Source organism: Salminus brasiliensis, chromosome 18, assembly GCF_030463535.1.
Source record: "Salminus brasiliensis chromosome 18, fSalBra1.hap2, whole genome shotgun sequence".
Lineage (NCBI taxonomy): Eukaryota > Metazoa > Chordata > Actinopteri > Characiformes > Bryconidae > Salminus > Salminus brasiliensis.
In genome coordinates, this window is record NC_132895.1 from 34,105,623 (window position 1) to 34,126,752 (window position 21,130).

Here is a 21,130-nt window from a genome sequence, read left to right on the forward strand (position 1 = left end):
AAACCAAACGGAGACACTTCTGCTCACTAATTAGCCCTGATTTCCCTTTATTACAGAGTTTAATTACACTCCACATTATGGCGACTGTCACAGAAACCGAAGCTGCTATTACACATTTATTGCATAGCTATTACACAGTTATTACACAGCTATTACACACTTATTAGACATGTTACACACTTATTACACTGCAAAGGCACTGCTTGAGCTGAAGTACCCTAATAACAGCCTAGCAACACTCCAGCAACAATAAAAGAATACCATAGCAACACCATAAGACACCATAGCAACTACATAGCAGTGCAGAAACCCCTCAAAGCCGCACACTGATGTAAAGAGGTGTGGGAAATGTGGTGAGGTCATTTGGCTGACAAATCAGGGTCCAAATCAGGGTTGTTGGAGTAACTGTCTCCACTTTCCTGGGAAGAAGAGTTGCTGTGAGGATTTGATTGCATTCAGCGACATGATTGTTAGTCCGCAACTCATCCCAACTCATCCCACTTATTCAGCTCAATGCTGCAGTAGAGCTTCAAGCTGCTGAATTCATTGATTAGAAGGGGTGTCCACAAATGTATGGACATATGCTGTAGGTTAGTCCACCATCATCAAAACACCAACCGAGGGAGAGTCAGTTGGATTGTATCTGTCCTTTTGATTCTTACTGCCAAAAACTCCCTCAATTAATCAAGGTTGTGTCATCTTCAGAGGACCACTCTGCTGATCTCCCTGTGATGTAGGAGTTGACAGGGTCTGGGTTTCTACGCGAGTGAAGGAAACCTTCTTCCTCTCAGCAGATCATTCACTACGACACTTCAGCGTGTTCTTCGCCTGATCTCTGAACTCCTCAGAGATGAAGTAGTACACTGACGGGTCCAGACAGCTGTTCAGACTGCCCAGACACAGCGCGACGATGTAGAAGCCGTAGCCGTCGTTCTGAATCCCTGCACCCAGGAGAGAGTAGTGCAGCATCAGCATGACGTTACTGGGAGTGAAACACACCAGGAACATCACCAGAACAATCACCATGAAGATGATCGCCTTCCTCTTATTATTGCTGCTGGAATCTTTTACAGACCTCCTGAGAGAGCGGAACGTCAGCAGATATGCTACTACACACACCACACAGGGGACTACATGTCCCACAATGCCCATGGTCAAAAAAAGGTAAAGGTAAAGGTGCACGTATTTGTCACTGTACAGTGTACAGCGAAATGTGTCCTCCGCATTTAACCCATCCGGTAGTGAACACACACTCACACACACACACGTGTTAGGGGCAGTGAGTACACACACACACCCAGAGCGGTGGGCAGCCAACTCCAGCGCCTGGGGAGCAGAGAGGGTAAAGGGCCTTGCTCAAAGGCCCAACAGTGGCAGCTTGCCGAGCCCGGGAACCCACAACCCTGTTATCGATATCCCGGCGCTCTAACGGCTGAACCACCACTGCCCCTAGCCAGGCCTGTGTAGAACTGCTCTTCATCTGCACAACATATAACAATAACTCAATGAACTCCACACCCACATTTATTGATGTATGAATTATAGAGGTGAGAGAAAGTCAATAGCTGCAGGACATACAGGACATGCTCAAGGACAGATGATGAATGAGGAATACTCAAACCCAAACCTGTTGCTCTTAAAGTTGGAGTACTGTGATTGGTTGAGGATACCGTAACAGAAGATTAGACAGCAGGTCTGAGCATCAGTGCCAAGATTAGATTTCCATGTAAAAACAGAATGAAACACAAAACCAAACGGAGACACTTCTGCTCACTAATTAACCCTGATTTCCCTTGATGACAGAGTTTAATTACACTCCACATTATGGAGAAATAGCCAACAGGGATGTGGGACTGGCTGGGGAGAGGGACATCATGGCAGGTGTTGATGTTGAGGTTGGTCACTTCCACAGTCTGGTCATACAGGTAGAGAGATGTGGTGAGGACCCAGACCATGAGCCAAACACACACCGATACACACACCGCTACCCGGTTGTCCAGTCTGTGAGAGAGTGGGTGTGCGACTGCCCAGTAGCGCTGCACGCTGATGCAGGCTATGAAGATGGTGGAGCAGTACATGTTCCCATAGAAAAAGCCCACTAGAACTTTACACAGCGGCTCCCCGAAGGTCCAGTGGTTGCCCTTGAAGTGGTAGGCGATCTTCAGCGGGAGCCAGATGATGAAGAGCAGGTCAGCCAGGGCGAGGTTGGCCAGCAGGATGGACCCTGGATGCTTCTTCTTCGACCTGAAGAGAAACACCCAGACGGCCATGGCGTTGGTGGGCAGTCCCAGGATGAAGACGAGGATATAGACGACCGGGAGGAAGATTGTGGTGAGACTGCTGGTCAGAACACTCATGGAAGTGTCTGTGATGACCACACCCAGTGTGCTCTCCGTCACTGGAGGAAATCCAGGAAGATAGAACTCAGTGGAGTTGTCTGTAGGGAGAGAAAGAAGACTGGGTCAAGATTTTTCAGCATTTCTGAGATTCCAAGTCTACTAGAATGATTTTAGTTTTTAGCATAATTTGAAGATTTCAGTTTTTACATTTCATGTTAGTTGTCTTTTGGTTCTCTTGTAAAGATTTTATCCTGAAGATAAAAACATATTACCACATATTAAATATTCTTTTTAACTAATTTTGTTTATGTTCTGATTTGTACATTAATATGTGTTGTCATTTCAGTTTTCTCCATTTGACAGCACTGTGGAGTCTTTATATTTCCACAGGTTAGTATTAATTCTGTTACTTTCACTGTTCAAAATGTTGTATTGGAAATCCTCTGAAGACTCACTAGGTGGAAAAGGCCAGTCAGTAGTATTCATCTGATAATCCATAGTGATATCTGTTCAGGGATAAAGACAGTTCAGGGTTAATATTTGGCTTGCTCACGTCATCATCATCATCATCATTACTGAACTCAAAAATGCTCCTTGATTAGCGTCCGATCCACAACTAGGTTACTATACAACACAGCACACACTGGCCTAAACTGACCCGTCATCGCTGGATTCTGAACTACGCCATGACTACGCAAACTACAGCACTGTGTAAGGACACCAGCCTCCACCCAGCGTTTAGACTGGAGTGAGCAATGGCTTCTGCTCTCCCGTATCTTTTAGCAGCAAGAAGAGCAGTGAGTGTGTTCTGCTCTCCGGTTCTGCTTCAGTAAAGTTTGACCCTCCACTGTGCCTATTCATTTTGCCATTAGTGGAATCTCTGTGATCTGCAGCAGAATCAATAACCCCATTACCCGTTGTCGTGGAATTCTGTCAAGAATCGATAAGGCAGACAAGAATATGCATTGAGTAGCAAAGTTTTATTGAGTCTGCACGCAGCTCGTGACCACGATACAGACTGAGGTAGAAACAGTTAACATACGTATTTATAGTATAGATTAGGGAGTTGAGAAAAGGGAGGAGGAGAGGGTGTGCGTGCCACACCGACGTCTGAAGAGATACATTGTTAAGGAGTGCTGGCGCCTGAGAGGACACATTGTCCGGGTCGAGAGGTTACTAGCAGGTTAAGATAGGCTGTAAATACGTCAGGTGCACTCGCAATGCAGCTGTAATCTATGCTAGGAAAAACAACAGTGTTTCATGGGAAGAGAATCGCTCGATTTAACATATGCCGTACAGGCAGTTGCAAGGCCAACACATGATTATGGTTAGCACACACTATCACAAGGCTAAGCATGATTACAATGAATGAGTGGATTTTAAATGAGTCTATTATGAATCAACATAATATTATAATGTGGTTATAATATAATTTTCCATAACACCGTCTACCACCGCAAAGATGAGATGCTACCGTAAACAGCCTGTTAAAACCTTACATGTTACTCCCCCTCCACATAGTGGAGAGCTAGTCCTCTTCTAGGTCCAGGTAGAAGACCATTCGACTGGGCTCCAAGTGGCTCAGTGCTGTGGTGCACTGCCGCTGTGGCCCAGATTATATGAGTTTCAATCCTGAGCCCTGCCGCTCTACCTTGCCATCAGCAGGCGGAGTCCAAGAGAGCACAGTTGGCTTGGCTGTGTCCAGGTGGGTAGATGGTGCTCTCTCATCTCATTACTCTTGGTCGGCATCTGGTGATCTCCTCCGAGCATGATGGCTGCCAATCTAAAAAAAGGGAAGGTTTCTGGCTTTGCTGGTATCAGAGGAGGCAAGGGTTAAGTCTGTACCCCCCTAGTGTCAAACCCTCCTACAATCCTCATGCTAGGTATCCCAGGCTAGCTGCATAATCAGTTAGACAAGAGGTAACTGGAAGCAGGTTTACAGAATGCTACGCTGTTGCTAAGTGGTTACTATGGTACCAAGACTGGCAGTAGGAACAATTAGATAAGGGGTAGCTTCAGCACAACCCAGATGGTTGATGAAGAGTTGCAAGGTGGTTGCTGTGGAACTGCTTGGCGGAATCACCTTCACCTCTTCATGACCCCTCCTGAGGAACCGGGCCTGTGTAGACCTGCTCTTCATCTGCACAACATTTATCAATATTTATAACAATAACTCAATGAACTCCACACCCACAACAAATCAGAGTCACATTTATTGATGTATGAGTTACAGAGGTGAGAGAAAGTTAAAAGCTGCAGTACATACAGGACATGCTCAAGGACAGATGCTGAACGAGGAATACTCAAACCCAAACCTGCTGCTCTTAAAGTTGGAGTACTGTGATTGGTTGATGAAACCGTAACAGGAGATCAGAGAGCAGGTCTGAGCGTCATGCCGAGATTAGATTTCCATGTAAAAACAGAATAAAACACAAAACCAAATGGAGACACTTCTGCTCACTAATTAGCCCTGATTTCCCTTTATTACAGAGTTTAATTTAATAACAAAAAAAGAGTTGCTGTGAGGATTTGATTGCATTCAGCGACAAGATTATTAGTCCGCAACTCATCCCAACTTATCCCACTCATTCAGCTCAATGCTGCAGTAGAGCTTCAAGCTGCTGAATTCATTGATTAGATGGGTGTCCACAAATGTATGCTGTAGGTTATTCCACCATCATCAAAACACCAACCGAGGGAGAGTCAGTTGGATTGTATCCGTCTTTTTGATTCTAAATGCCACAAACTCCCTCAATTAATCAAGGTTGTGTTGACTTTAGAGGACCACCCTGCTGATCTCCCTGTGATGTAGGAGTTGACAGGGTCTGGGATTCTACAGGAGTGAAGGAAACCTTCTTCCTCTCAGCAGATCGTTCACTACGACACTTCAGCGTGTTCTTCGCCTGATCTCTGAACTCCTCAGAGATGAGGTAGTACACTGACGGGTCCAGACAGCTGTTCAGACTGCCCAGACACAGCGCAACAATGTAGAAGCCGTAGCCGTCATTCTGAATGTTGGCAGCCTGGAGCGAGTAGTGCACCATCAGCATGATGTTACTGGGAGTGAAACACACCAGGAACATCACCAGAACAATCACCATGAAGATGATCGCCTTCTTCTTCTTATTATTAGCACTGCTGGAATCTTTTACAGACCTCCTGAGAGAGCGGAATGTCAGCAGATACACTACTACACACACCACACAGGGGACTACATATCCCACAATGCCTATGGTGAGGAAATAGCCAATAGGCAGGTTTTCTTGGCTGGGGCGTATGGCATCATGGCAGGTGGTGATGTTGAGGTTGGTCACTCTGACAGTCTGGTCATACAGGTAGAGAGGTGTGGTGAGGAGCCAGACCACGAGCCAAACACACACCGATACACACACCGCTACCCGGTTGTCCAGTCTGTGAGAGAGTGGGTGTGCGACTGCCCAGTAGCGCTGCACGCTGATGCAGGCTATGAAGATGCTGGAGCAGTACATGTTCCCATAGAAAAAGCCCACTAGAACTTTACACAGCGGCTCCCCGAAGGTCCAGTGGTTGCCCTTGAAGTGGTAGGCGATCTTCAGCGGGAGCCAGACGATGAAGAGCAGGTCAGCCAGGGCGAGGTTGGCCAGTAGGATGGACGTTGGATGCTTCTTCTTCGTCCTGAAGAGTAACACCCAGACGGCCATGGCATTGGTGGGCAGCCCCACGATGAAGATGAGGATGTAGACGACCGGGAGGAAGACTGTGGTGAGACTGCTGGTCAGAACACTCATGGAAGTATTTGTGATGACCACACCCAGTGTGCTCTCCGTCACTGGAGGAAATCCAGCAAAACTGAACTTAGTGGAGTTGTCTGTAGGGAGAGAAAGAAGACTGGGTCAAGGTTTTTCAGCAGTTTTGAGATTCCAAGTCAACTCCTAATGTCCATCCCAGAGTTCCTCAAACCTCTTGGTTCATTGAAAAGCTTTAGAACAACACCTCAGTTAGATAACAATCTGAAACATGACACCTGAATGAGCCTTTCAAGATAACAACAGACCAGAGAGCATTGGATTTGCACAAGTCGGGGGTGTCTCTTGGAGTTCTTAAACAACTGCAGATTCCAAGATCAGAATTTAAATCTCCATGGATTGTGTTTTATGTTCTTATTTTTACATTAATATTTGTTGTCATTTCAGTTTTATCTTTCCAGGGCACTGTCTTAAATTTTCCACAGGCTCAGATTTAGTTCCTTGTTACTTTCACTGTTAAAAATGTTGTAGAAATCCTCTGAAGACTCACTTGGTGAGAAAGGCCACTTGTCGTCATAATCTTTAGAACCTGCATCCATCTGATAATCCATAGTGATATCTGTTCAGGAATAAGGACAGTTCAGGGTTAATATTTGGCTTCTGCTCTCCCGTATCTTTCAGCAGCGAGAAGAAAGAGAAAGTAACTCACCCTGAGACAGGTCGGTCATGCTGAAGAGCTCCTCACTGAAGAGATTCAGAAAGTTCTGGAGATTGAATGTGAGTGTATGGATAAAGAGCAGTGAGTGTGTTCTGCTCTCTGGTTCTGCTTCAGTAAAGTTTGAAAGGTAATACCAGATGGTTCACGGGTCTTCCTTCTTCACAGGCTCCACAGAGCTGCACATGCATTCCTCCTCCGAAGTGGGACTGCAGTGTCTGTTACCAGTCTAGCCTCCAGAGCTGAGTGTTTGTGGTTAATGCTGCTTTGCTGGGTGGGGGCATGGGAGGTGTGGCCTTCCATGGAAGACAGTGGTGGAGTGACTCTGGAAATGAGCAGCTGAGATTTTCAGATATCTGCATATCTGTTCAGGGATGAAGACAGTTCAGGGTTAATATTTGGCTTTTATCACATCATCATCATCTTCATTATTACTGAACTCAAAAATGCTCCCTGATTAGGATCCTTTCCACAAACCAGCACTAGACTACTATACAACACAGCACACACTGGCCTAAACTGACCCGTCATCGCTGGGTTCTGAACTACGCCATGACTACCCAAACTACAGCACTGTGTAAGGCCACCAGCCTCCACCCAGCGTTTAGACTGGAGTGATTGATGGCTTCTGCTCTCCCGTTCTTTCAGCAGCGAGGAGAAAGAGAAAGTAACTCACCCTGAGACAGGTTGGTCATGCTGAAGAGCACCTCACTCAAGAGATTCAGGAGGTTCAGGAGATTGAATGCGAGTGTATGGAGCAGTGAGTGTGTTCTGCTCTCTGGTTCTGCTTCAGTAAAGTTTGAAGGGTAATCCCAGACGGTTCACGGCTCTTCCTTCTTCACAGGCTCCACCGAAGTGGGACTGCAGGGTCTGTTACCAGTCTAGCCTCCAGAGCTGAGGGTTTGTGGTTAATGCTGCTTGCTGGGTGGGGGCATGGAAGGTGTGGTCTTCCATTGAAGACAGTGGTGGAGTGATAATGGAAATGAGTAGCAAGGCATTTAGTACATCAATATCATCTAGTTACACACCCTCCACTGTGCCTATTCATTTTGCCATTAGTGGAATCTCTGTGATCTGCAGCAGAATCAATAACCCCATTACACGTCTACCACTGCTAAGATGAGATGCTACCATAAACAGCCTGTTGAAACCTCACATGTTACTCCCCCTCCACATAGTGGAGAGCTAGTCCTCTTCTAGGTCCAGGTAGAAGACCATTCGACTGGGCTCCAAGTGGCTCAGTGCTGTGATGCACTGCCGCTGTGGCCCAGATTATATGAGTTTCAAACCTGAGCCCTGCCGCTCTGCTTTGCCATCAGCTGGCAGAGTCCAAGAGAGCACAGTTGGCTTGGCTGTATCCAGGTGGGTAGATGGTGCTCTCTCATCTTATCACTCTTGTTCGGCATCTGGTAATCTCCTCCGAGCATGATGGCTGCCAATCTAAAAAAAAGGAAGGGTTCTGGCTTTGCTGGTATCGGAGGAGGCAAGGGTTAAGTCTGTACCCCCCTAGTGTCAAACCCTCCTACAATCCTCATGCTAGGTATCCCAGGCTAGCTGCATAATCAGTTAGACAAGAGGTAACTGGAAGCAGGTTTACAGAATGCTACGCTGTTGCTAAGTGGTTACTATGGTACCAAGACTGGCAGTAGGAACAATTAGATAAGGGGTAGCTTCAGCACAACCCAGATGGTTGATGAAGAGTTGCAAGGTGGTTGCTGTGGAACTGCTTGGCGGAATCACCTTCACCTCTTCATGACCCCTCCTGAGGAACCGGGCCTGTGTAGACCTGCTCTTCATCTGCACGACATTTATCAATATATATAACAATAACTCAATGAACTCCACACCCACAACAAATCTGAGTCACATTTATTGATGTATGAGTTACAGAGGTGAGAGAAAGTCAAAAGCTGCAGGACATACAGGACATGCTCAAGGACAGATGCTGAACGAGGAATAGTCAAACCCAAACCTGCTGCTCTTAAAGTTGGAGTACTGTGAGTGGTTGATGAAACTGCTATTACACATTTATTACATAGCTATTACACACTTATTACACAGCTATTACACACTTATTAGACATGTTACACACTTATTACACTGCAAAGGCACTGCTTGAGCTGAAGTACCCCAATAACAGCCTAGCAACACTCCAGCAACAATAAAAGAATACCATAGCAACACCATAAGACACCATAGCAACTACATAGCAGTGCAGAAACCCCTCAAAGCCGCACACTGATGTAAAGAGGTGTGGGAAATGTGGTGAGGTCATTTGGCTGACAAATCAGGGTCCAAATCAGGGTTGTTGGAGTAACTGTCTCCACTGTCCTGGGAAGAAGAGTTGCTGTGAGGATTTGATTGCATTCAGCGACAAGATTGTTAGTCCGCAACTCATCCCAACTCATCCCACTCATTCAGCTCAATGCTGCAGTAAAGCTTCAAGCTGCTGAATTCATTGATTAGAAGGGGTGTCCACAAATGTATGGACATATGTTGTAGGTTAGTCCACCATCATCAAAACACCAACCGAGGGAGAGTCAGTTGGATTTTATCTGTCTTTTTGATTCTGCCACAAACTCCCTCAATTAATCAAGGCTGTGTCATCTTCAGAGGACCACTCTGCTGATCTCCCTGTGATGTAGGAGTTGACAGGGTCTGGGTTTCTACACGAGTAAAGGAAACCTTCTTCCTCTCAGCAGATCGTTCACTACGACACTTCAGCGTGTTCTTCGCCTGATCTCTGAACTCCTCAGAGATGAAGTAGTACACTGACGGGTCCAGACAGCTGTTCAGACTGCCCAGACACAGAGCGACGATGTAGAAGCCGTAGCTGTCGTTCTGAATGTTGGCAGCCTGGAGAGAGTAGTGCACGATCAGCATGATGTTACTGGGAGTGAAACACACCAGGAACATCACCAGAACAATCACCATGAAGATGATCGCCTTCTTCTTCTTTTTATTGCTGCTGGAATCTTTTACAGACCTCCTGAGAGAGCGGAACGTCAGCAGATACGCTACTACACACACCACACAGGGGACTACATATCCCACAATGCCCATGGTCAAGAAATAGCCAACAGGGATGTGGGACTGTTTGAGGAGAGTGACATCATGGCAGGTGGTGATGTTGAGGTTGGTCACTCTGACAGTCTGGTCATACAGGTAGAGAGGTGTGGTGAGGAGCCAGACCACGAGCCACACACACACCGATACACACACCGCTACCCGGTTGTCCAGTCTGTGAGAGAGTGGGTGTGCGACTGCCCAGTAGCGCTGCACGCTGATGCAGGCTATGAAGATGCTGGAGCAGTACATGTTCCCATAGAAAAAGCCCACCAGAACTTTACACAGCGGCTCCCCGAAGGTCCAGTGGTTGCCCTTGAAGTGGTAGGCGATCTTCAGCGGGAGCCAAACGATGAAGAGCAGGTCAGCCAGGGCGAGGTTGGCCAGTAGGATGGACATTGGATTTTTCTTTTGCTTCCTGAAGAGGAACACCCAGATGGCCATGGCGTTGGTGGGCAGTCCCAGGATGAAGACAAGGATGTAGACGACCGGGAGGAAGACTGTGGTGAGACTGCTGGTCAGAACACTCATGGAAGTGTCTGTGATGACCACACCCAGTGTGCTCTCCGTCACTGGAAGAATACCAGCAAAACTGAACTCAGTGGAGTTGTCTGTAGGGACAGAAAGAAGACTGGGTCAAGGTTTTTCAGCATTTCTGAGATTTCAAGTCTACTCTCAATGTCCGTCCCAGAGTTCCTCAAACCTCTCGGCTCGCTGAAAAGCTTTAGAACAACACCTCAGTTAGATAACAATCTGGAAAATGACACTTGTCAGAAACGTCTCTTAACGTTCCTAAACAACTGCCAATTCCAAGAACAACATTTTGTACCACATGCATGTAAGAACACGTTACTGGAAGGTGGAGCCACTTTGTCAAGGTCTGGAGGAAGACCCAGACTGTCCCTCTCAGGTTTAGATGGCCAGCCCACAATTAGCTGGAAGCTACAGTGCATCACAAAAGTGAGCACACCCCATTTACATTTCTGCAGATATTTAAGTATATCTTAACCACCGGCAACAAAAGTGAAGCACTGCTTGTCATTTTCTCTACAAAATGTCATGTGACTCCTAGGTCTCCAGTGTGCATAGGGAGTAGGTGTGTTCAATTTTGTAGTACAGCTCTCACACTCTCTCATACTGGTCACTGAAAGTTCCAACATGGCTCCTCATGGCAAAGAACTCTCTGAGGATCGTAAAAGATGAATTGCGCTACATGAAGATGGCCAAGGCTACAAGAAGAGCCAACACCCTGAAACTGAGCTGCAACACAGTGGCAAAGATCATCCAGCGTTTTAAAAGAGCAGGGTCCACTCAGAACAGACATTGCATTGGTCGTCCAAAGAAATTGAATGCACGTGCTCAGCATCACATCCAAATGCTGTGTTTGAAAGACAGGTGCAGAAGTGCTGTCAGCATTGCTGCAGAGATTAAAGAGGTGGGGGGTCAGCCTGTCAGTGCTCAGACCATACACCGCACACTACATCAAATAGGTCTGCATGGCTGTCACCCCAGAAGGAAGCCTCATCTGAAGTCTGTACACAAGAAAGCCCACAAACAGTTGGCTGAAGACATGTCAACAAAGGGCATGGATTACTAGAACCATGTCCTATGGTCTGATGAGACCAAGATTAATTTGTTTGGTTCAGATGGTCTCAAACATGTGTGGAGGCAGTTAGGTGAGGAGTACAAAGATAAGTGTGTCATGCCTACAGTCAAGCATGGTGGTTGGAATGTCATGGTCTGGGGCTGCATGAGTGCAGCAGGTGTTGGGGATTTCATTGAGGGACACATGAACTCCAATATGTACTGTGAAATACTGAAGCAGAGCATGATCCCCTCCCTCCGGAAACTGGGCCGCAGGGCAGTGTTCCAGCATGATAATGACCCCAAACACACCTCTAAGACCACCACTGCTTTATTGAAGAGGCTGACGGTACAGGTGATGGACTGGCCAAGCATGTCTCCAGACCTAAATCCAATAGAACATCTTTGGGGCGTCCTCAAGCGGAAGGTGGAGGAGCACAAAGTCTCAAATATCCGCCAGCTCCGTGATGTCATCATGGAGGAGTGGAAAAGCATTCCGGTGGCAACCTGTGAAGCTCTGGTAAACTCCATGCCAGTTAAGGCAGTTCTGGAAAATAATGGCGGCCACACAAAATATTGACACTAAAGGGACTTTCACTAAGGGGTGTACTCACTTTTGTTGCTGGTGGTTTAGACATTAATGGCTGTATATTGAGTTATTTTGAATGAAGAATAAATGTACACTGTTATATAAGCTACACACAGACTACTTTTCATTGTGTCAAAGTGTAATTTTGTCAGTGTACTTAAATATCTGCAGAAATGTGAGGGATGTACTCCCTTTTGTGATACACTGTAGATCAGCTAGGTGGTTGAAACTTAGACACAGTTGGGTTTTCCCAAAGGACAATGACCCCAAAACACACATCAGAGGTTGTGGAGTGGATAAAGCAGGGTAACTGGAAGGTTTTGGAATGACCTTCCCAAAATCCTGACCTTTTCAAAGTTGGGTCTTTGCAAGAATACCAACACATTTAAACAAACTCTGCCAAAAAGAGTGAAATGAACAACCAGAATTCAGAATTCATTTGTTGTAAGAGTTGTAATTTATGGATCATTTTTCAACCCTGTTTTAATTATAATGCCAATTTTACCATGACATTTCATGTTCATGATGAGTATATAAACCTCTGACCACAGATGAGAGAAGTGAACACTGTGTTCACTTTTAAATAGAGTGAAGGTTAAAAAGCGAACTCTTTTGTGTCACTGGAGGGCACTGCAGAGTCTTTATATTTGCAAAGGCTCGGATGTACTTCTTTGTTACTTTCACTTTTAAAAATGTTGTTTCCTTATTAGAAATCATATGAAGACTCACTTGGTGGGAAAGGCCACTTGTAGTCGTAATCATCTGAACCTGCATCCATCTGATAATCCATAGTGATATCTGTTCAGGAATAAGGACAGTTCAGGGTTAATACTTGGCTTCTGCTCTCCCGTATCTTTCAGCAGTGAGGAGAAAGAGTAGGTACCTCACCCTGAGACAGGTCGGTCATGCTGAAGAGCTCCTCACTGAAGAGGTTCAGGAGATTCTGGATATTGAATGCGAGTGTATGGATGAAGAGCAGTGAGTGTGTTCTGCTCTCTGGTTCTGCTTCAGTAAAGTTTGAAAGGTAACCCCAGACGGTTCACGGCTCTTCCTTCTTCACAGGCTCCACAGAGCTGCACATGCATTCCTCCTCCGAAGTGGGACTGCAGCGTCTGTTACCAGTCTAGCCTCCAGAGCTGAGTGTTTGTGGTTAATGCTGCTTTGCTGGGTGGGGGCATGGAAGGCGTGGCCTTCCATGGAAGACAGTGGTGGAGTGATTCTGGAAATGAGCATCTGAGATTTTCAGATATCTGCATGCCTGTTGGGCGGAAACAGAACTGGTTTCTGGTGCTGGTTGGAAATGAAGAGAGTTAAATGACGCTCTTCTGCCTTTCTGGGAAATCTAGCTCATCTGATATGTGATGCACAGTAAATGATTTAAATATGAAGAGCTCGGTGAGTGGATTGGACCTAAAATTCCTCCACCACATGTTCATATTAATTAAGGCATTCAGTACATCATTATTAGTGGACCATTGGTGGAATCAGTACCCCCATTACCTTTCCACCATTGTGAAGATGAGACGCTCCCATAAACAGCCTGGAGAAGCCCGGCAGCACTGTGAGGATCACCTTCTTCGATTTCTCCAGTGCTTTTAACACCATACAGCCAGGCCTCCTAAAGGACAAGTTGGGACATTGTGGAGTGGACAGTCACCTGTCAAACTGGATACTGGACTACCTCACCAACCGACCACAGTATGTGAGGGCACGGGACTGTGTCTCTGACTTGGTGGTCAGCAGCACAGGAGCCCCTCAAGGAACGGTCTTGGCACCGTTCCTCTTCACCCTGTACACTGCTGACTTCATGTACAGCTCACCAACCTGTCACCTCCAGAAGTTCTCTGATGACTCAGCGATCGTCGGCCTCATATCCAATGAGGAGGACAGCGAGTACAGAGAACTTATCCAGGACTTTGTGGACTGGTGTCTGCAGAACCATCTGCAGATAAACGCTGGAAAAACCAAAGAACTGGTAGTGGATTTCCGCAGGTGCAGACACCCCCCTCCATCAGTGAACATCCGGGGTATGAACATCGAGAGTGTGGACTCTTATAAATACCTGGGTGTTCATCTGAACAACAAACTGGACTGGTCAGTCAACACTGCTGCTCTCTATAAGAAAGGCCAGAGCAGACTCTACCTGCTGAGGAGATTGAGGTCCTTTGGAGTGCAGGGAGCACTTCTGAGGACGTTCTTCGACACAGTGGTGGCATCTGCCATCTTTTATGGAGTGGTCTGCTGGGGTAGTAGCATCTCGATGGCAGATAAGAAGAGACTGGACAAACTCATAAAGAGGGCCGGCTCTGTCCTGGGGTGCTTCTTAGACCCAGTGCAGGTGGTGGGAGACAGGAGGATGATAACCAAGCTGGCATCCATGCTGGAGAACAGCTCCCACCCCATGCATGAGACTCTGGCAGCACTGGGCAGCTCCTTTAGCGACAGACTGCTTCACCCCAAGTGTGTGAAGGAGCGGTATCGCAGGTCCTTCCTTCCTGCTGCCGTCAGACTGCACAACCAACACTGCTCCCAACGGACCACATACACACACACTTAACTACACACACACGTTCATGTTCAGGGAATACTATGTGCAATATCCCATCCCCATGTGCAATTAAGAGTCTTTTACTGTAAATAATATTGTTTATTGCTTTTTTAATCCTTATTTATATTGTGTATATAGTGTAAATTATTTATCCAAATTTTTTGTAACTGAGTGTCCTGCTATCCCTTTCTGCTGCTACACTGTGAATTTCCCCACTGCGGGACTAATAAAGGATTATCTTATCTTATCTTATCTTATCTTAAAACCCCACATATTACTCTGTTATCTCTAGGGTTAGGAAAGTGGAGGGCTTGTCGTCTTCTAGGCTTGAGTAGAGGATCATTCACCTGTCCTTTAGTCACATGACAGGAAGAAATTGTTTTATGTATATATAGTGTAACTACAGTCAGAGTGTTTAATGGCGAAATGAATGGTTGCTTAGAGGGTAGGCTCAGGCTTTGCCCCTGCCCTCCTTGTACGGCAGGATTTTAGGTCCAGCAGACCTAGCTGTCACTGTGATCAGAGGTTTGCTGGTTCGCTGGGTAGATGGCGCAACCCCCTCCCCCCATCACTCTAGTGCAGCACTGGCCATCGCTGCTGTCTGCTAGCCAGTGCTTCAGAGCAGGGTATACAGCGCTTTCCTCTAGGCACGTTGGTTGGTCCTCTAGAGCAGTGATGTTTTGGGGCTGCCGCTGGGCAACATTCATTGTACCCTGCACAGATTCAAGACAGCCTGTGCCAGATGCAACAAAGCAGCCCCAGAACATAACAGAGCCTCCTCCATGTTTCACAGTAGGGACAGTGTTCTTTTCTTTATATGCTTCATTTTTCTGTCTCATCTGTCCATAGGACATTCTCTCAAAAGCTTTGGGGCTTGTCAACATGTAGTTTGGCAAATTCCAATCTGGCTTTTTTATTATTTGTTTTCAACAATTGTGTCCTCCTTGGTCGTCTCCCATGAAGTCCACTTTGGCTCAAACAATGACGGATGGTGCGATCTGACACTGATGTTCCTTGAGCTTGAAGTTCACCTTTAATATATTTTCTGGGCTCTTTTGTTACCATTCGTATTATCCGTCTCTTTGATTTGTCATCAATTTTCCTCCTGTGGCCACGTCCAGGGAGGTTGGCCCTAATAGGCCCACTGACTGATTACAAGATTGTAGACACCTGTGATGCTAATTAGTGGACACACTTTGATTTAACATGTCTCTTTGGTCACATTATTTTCAGAGGTGCCATAATTTATTACAGGCCTGTTTAATGAGTTTACTTTTTATTTTGTATATATTTTTTCTTGATATAATTCTGTTGAAGCATGGTTCAAAATCAATGTCGCGTTTTCATTGGTTAATTTTCATAGAATTTTTACTTGGTGTGTTCATTATTACTTTTGTTAGATTCAAGTTATTTCTGTGACCATTGTGGGTTTTTCTTTCATTAACCGAGGGGTACCAACAATTTTGTCCACGAGTGTGTATATATATATACACACACACATTGCGTATATATACAGTACATAGTGCAAACTGGACCAGTACATGCTCTATCCTGAATATTTTACCAGTATGTACTGGGATATGGTGTATGTACTGTCATGTAAACTGCACATTGAACACATATGTACTGTACACTGTATGTAATGTATACTTTTTGCTGTACCTGTATACATGTTGTACATTGCACCTTTATTTATATGTGTACATATATATAATTGAAACTGTAGTAGTTGTAAGATATTTTATGAGGAGAGATGATAATAGATGTTTAATGAGTTTTAACGGCCTGTTAACAAACATTCATGTTTGGACTGGTGTTGTTAATTCAGCTTCTGGAGGGCAGGTTTTAAGAAACCCTTACTTTGGCAACCCAGTCCTGCCCGCAGTCATAGCCTGGTAGTTTGAGAACCTGTCAAACCGGTGCAGAGCCAGCACACGCCATGCTCATGTTCACCCATTAAACTATAATGTTACAGTGTGGAGTGTACTGTATAATGTACACTCCGCACTGTAGATGCATAGCACAGTCAGTGCTAACACACCGTGGACCACCTCTGGTACTGAGCAACCAAGACACTGCTGCAGTGAGATGAATGTGGGGAATGCAAATGGTGGTACAGCACTGTAAACAGCAGACCGCAGGACCTCCAGTTATTAAATAGACCACGTCACCTAAGCTGAAATACAGGCCAGAATCAACGCGGTTGCCCCGACGCCCTGCAGTTCAGAATAGTACTCTGGAGTGAGGAATCCAGCTTCAGCATCTGGCAGTGTGGTGGACGCCAGGAGAATGCAGCCTGCCAGACTGCAGAGTGTCTACAGTAGAGTCTAGAGGAGGAGGGGTAATGGTCGGGGAATGTTCTTCAGCTCTGGCTGATCCCTGCATGAGATTGACTGGGCTGAGGAGCAGGTCTGATCAGGTACCAGTCTACAGTCTATTACTGTGAACAAGCTCCTTTACCTCAGTACCTTTACCTTTACTTTTGTCTGTTGTCTTCTATCTGTGTGGACCACAAAAAGTATATATTAATAATATAAATAAATAGAGTTTGGTCATAAAAAGGGCATTATTAAACTATTTTAATTGTTTCTACCTTTTATTTTGTATGCATTTTCAGATTTCTACTTTTCTACACTGGTATAAATCTGTATATGCTTAATTATTTATTTATTTATTTCCAAATATGTACATGAATTTACTTACTGTATTTACAAAATTCTACATTTCAACACTGGTATCTGTATTTCCATATTTCTACATTTGTTTATTTCCATATTTTCCAAATTCTACACCTTTTTACACTACACTTTAAAAAAATGTCTACACTGGTTTAGTTCTGTATTTTAGCAGTTCTTCATTTATGTGTTTCTGTATTTACAATTATCTACATTTCAACACTATATAAATCTGTATTTTCATGTTTCCACATTATTTATTAATATATTTCCACATTTCTACATTTCCACAGTGCTTTAAATTTGTATTTCTATATATTTATACATTTATTTATTTATGAGTTTACATATTATTACATTAATTTACTTCTGTATTCACAAATGTCTACATTTCAACACTGGTTTAGGTCTGCATTGCCATATGTCTTCATTTCTTAATTTATGTATTTTTACAGTTTTACATTAATTTACTTTATTACAAAATTTATTTTTATATATTTATTTATTTATTCTCCATTTCATGATTTCTGTATATTACGCTCTAATCAAAGACACTAACAGCAGGTTCAGAAACTGGTAAATACTGGTTAAATAATGTCACCTAGCATTTAAGAAGTGGTCTTAATAGTCTCGGGCTGAGCCCCAGGTCTTTACACAATCTTGACGTGTCCCCTTTTATTGTGCTCCTAAATTGTTGTTTAATCCCGGGTCATTAATTACTGAATTATTTTAAGGACCTTCATTACAGATTTTGTCCACGCTTTAAATGCAGCTTTCACTCTGGGTGTTCAGTATATGTGTTGAGTGTCTCCTGTCCTGATGGTTGGCACTCACATCTGGTTGTTCCATTTGTTCCATCCCTTGGCGTTATCCAGCAAAACCAGAAACACAATCTACGTCAAACCAGTCCTCCACACTGGTGTCCAGTTTGGCTGCTGTTGATTCACCACTGCAGAGTGGCACATGCCAGTAAGTGGGCTGGACCAGAGTCCTGTAATCCAGATTCTGTTCAGAGACGTCTTCACTTTAGAGCCCTTCAGAAAAATCAGAAAGGCCCAGTTAGAGGAGGGTTCCTCAAGCCATGGTCCAGAAAATCATGGTGTCCAACCTGATTTATGATTCAGAGCCATGTCCAATCAGAATATCCAATCAGATCACAGCTTAGTTACGGTTCAGTACGTTATTCAGGATTTATGGTCAGATTATACTCTGAACCATATCAGGCATCTGAGTCTGGACCTGGCCTATTAGTGACCTCTGTTCTAGACCGTGTTTGTTGTGATGCTCTATTTTGTTGCATCTTTGGTCATTTTTAGCTGGTTGGATGCTTACTGTGACTTTAATGTGCACCTCAGTTTCTGGTGTTTGTGAATTTTATTTTATTTCAGTGCTTCACACTTTATCCTTGCCTGCTGCTTTAGTAACTGTGGTGTGTTCAGCTACTAAACTAGTTCCCTGAAACAGGACTATGCTAATAAAGGATTATCTTATCTCTTAAGGGCTGGCTCCAGGACTTGGACACCTCTGTCCACTAGAGGGAGGTGACGGGTGGCTTCTGGAGCCAATTAAGCCCAAGGCCTAACACCTGGTCAAAGGGCTTTATAAGAGGGAGAGACACAGGCCCTCGTTGCTGTCTTTGACTCTAGTTTGAGCCACAAGGTTACAGCCAGTAATGGTAGAGGGTGGAGTTTTGTGCTCCTTCTCCTTCTACTTAGCTTTTACTCATCAAGACTCTTGAGTCTGTTTGTCTTAAGTTCTCCAGTTTGTTTATTTCTCTGGAGGAAACCAGTCTTCTCCCTATTTCTTAGTTTCTCTTCCTGTTAGTTCCTCTTGGTTGGAAAGCCAGCTCTGTTTCTAGTTCTCTGTTTCTCCTGTGTTTGACCTCTCTCCTGGTTGACCAGAGTTCACCTGGCATCCTTTGTTCTTTTTCCCGCCATTTTTTTTTACATTACCCATAGTGACCTGGGTTCAAATCCCACTGTAGTTTTTTTTTTCCTGTTTGGCTCAGTCTGCTCTCAGTCCTTTTAGCTCTGCTTTTAACCACCAATTTCACCCAGTTAAGCGGTTTGGTTAATCACAACACTTCCAAAGTCACACTTTTATTCCTTCTATTGGGGTATTATGTAAGTTTGAACCAATATGGCTGGTTTGCAGGGCTGGCAGTGACCGACAACAGCAGCTTTACAGGAGAAGACAAAACCCCTTCTGAACTGGAAGATATAGAAATGGAAGATAATGCTATTGGTACGGTCATCATTAAAATTCACATTATGACTTTTTTTGTATATTTCAAATTGAAATATACAAGATTTCTGTTCATCAGAAATTATAAATATCTCTAAAAACACCAGCTCTATAAGATAGTCCTTTATTAGTCCCGCAGTGGGGAAATTCACATATATAGAACCATGGTTCTATATAGAACCATGAACCATGACAATGCAAAGAACGAATGGGCTTCTTAAATAGTTCTCTACCTTAGGAGTTCTTCACAATTTTGAAAAAAACATTTGTAGATGGCTTAGTTTAAGTACTATTAGTAGTATATAGAACCTTTTTGTGTTCGGTCTCACCAATAATAGCTCCAATAACCTGGTTACAAATACAACACTTCATATCAAAGCCAATGGGCAGGTGGACCTTGTGGTTCTCTCCTCTCTGTGGATCTCGAATGCATGTAGGTGATGTGAGGCCAACACTTTCACTAACCCTGGTGTCGGTTCATCATTCAGCTACATCTTGTTGTATTATACAAATATATAAATGTATAAAATATATAAATATATTATCTCCTGTCTAACTGAAGTGTGAGTGAAGGACAGTACTCAGTAAAGGTCAGTGCTTTGTGGCTTGAGCGCTGAACTGGTAACTTGATCATCATACACACAGTAAGCATCATGTTGACTCTGGATTTGATTTTATTTGACAATTCTAACCACCAACATAATACCACTGTTCATAACTGTGCTCTGACCAGATTTGATGATGATGATTATGATAAAAGGTTGGATATTAGATCAGACTGGACATTATTATGTGTATGTACAGTGATATATGGACTAGATACAACGTGCTGTAACTGTATATTCTGTCTGTAAAGAAGGAAATCCCCAACCAATATCCCATATGTCCCCTTAAACTGCTGAGAACCGAGAGCACTATATTCTGATCTAGGAGGGTTCTGTAGCGAGGAATTTAGATTAAGATTTCACACCAACCTGAAAGGACTAAGCAACAGCTAATTTAAATTACTGATTTAAACCTACTGTTCAGTAGGTTAAACTGCACAACGGTTGAAGGTAACAGCAGCTACATCGCCTGTCCACCACCTGTCCAAAATGTAAATCCACTAAAAATGGTTCAATCAAACTGACTTTTGAGCTAAAAATAATGCTTTACATGGTGACATCATTCAAGTTTTGGATTATTGATCAAATGCTGAACTGCAAATGTGTAAATGTGTAAATCCCCCCCCCCCCCCCCCAAAAAAAAGAATCTGGAAAAAAGTTTGTTTCCACAGCCCACATTAACTACCATTATCATTAAAATATCTGATTGATTATTTGACTATAAATTGCCACATGACATCATTGGTAACTGTATTTGAAGCAACACATACAGTAAAATACATAAACAGTATATAAACAATATATTATAAATCATTACATTTCAGAGAATCCACAGAATACCACAGTAAATTCATCTGTGCATTTTCATAAAGGCTGGAAATTTGACAGACTGACTAAAATGATGTGTACTACTCAGAAAAGTTAAGTAACCTCACTACCATGGAAAAAAAGCTGTTGAAGCTGAAGCTGGTTCTATAGCCACTTTCAGAAGGAACTGCTTGAAAAAGATGGTACACTGGATGAGAATGATTTGTAATTGT

The 21,130-nt window shown here is 44.2% G+C and overlaps 3 protein-coding genes across 3 annotated transcripts; all 3 read right to left on the minus strand.

The window, feature by feature from the left end:
- Window positions 1-795: 795 nt before the first annotated feature.
- Window positions 796-2,357, minus strand: LOC140539370 (proteinase-activated receptor 2-like). The gene is made up of 2 exons (XM_072662075.1): window positions 1,834-2,357; window positions 796-1,162 (listed from the first exon to the last, which is right to left on the minus strand). Exons 1-2 carry the CDS (start codon window positions 2,355-2,357, stop codon window positions 796-798), a joined length of 891 nt encoding a protein of 296 aa, XP_072518176.1.
- A 2,741-nt stretch (window positions 2,358-5,098) lies between these two features.
- LOC140538815 (proteinase-activated receptor 2-like) lies at window positions 5,099-6,663 on the minus strand. The gene is made up of 2 exons (XM_072661324.1): window positions 6,615-6,663; window positions 5,099-6,186 (listed from the first exon to the last, which is right to left on the minus strand). Exons 1-2 carry the CDS (start codon window positions 6,661-6,663, stop codon window positions 5,099-5,101), a joined length of 1,137 nt encoding a protein of 378 aa, XP_072517425.1.
- Window positions 6,664-9,371: 2,708 nt separating this feature from the next.
- LOC140538816 (proteinase-activated receptor 2-like) lies at window positions 9,372-12,808 on the minus strand. The gene is made up of 2 exons (XM_072661325.1): window positions 12,748-12,808; window positions 9,372-10,456 (listed from the first exon to the last, which is right to left on the minus strand). The coding sequence occupies exons 1-2, from the start codon at window positions 12,806-12,808 to the stop codon at window positions 9,372-9,374; spliced, it is 1,146 nt and encodes a 381-aa protein (XP_072517426.1).
- Between the last annotated feature and the right edge of the window lie 8,322 nt (window positions 12,809-21,130).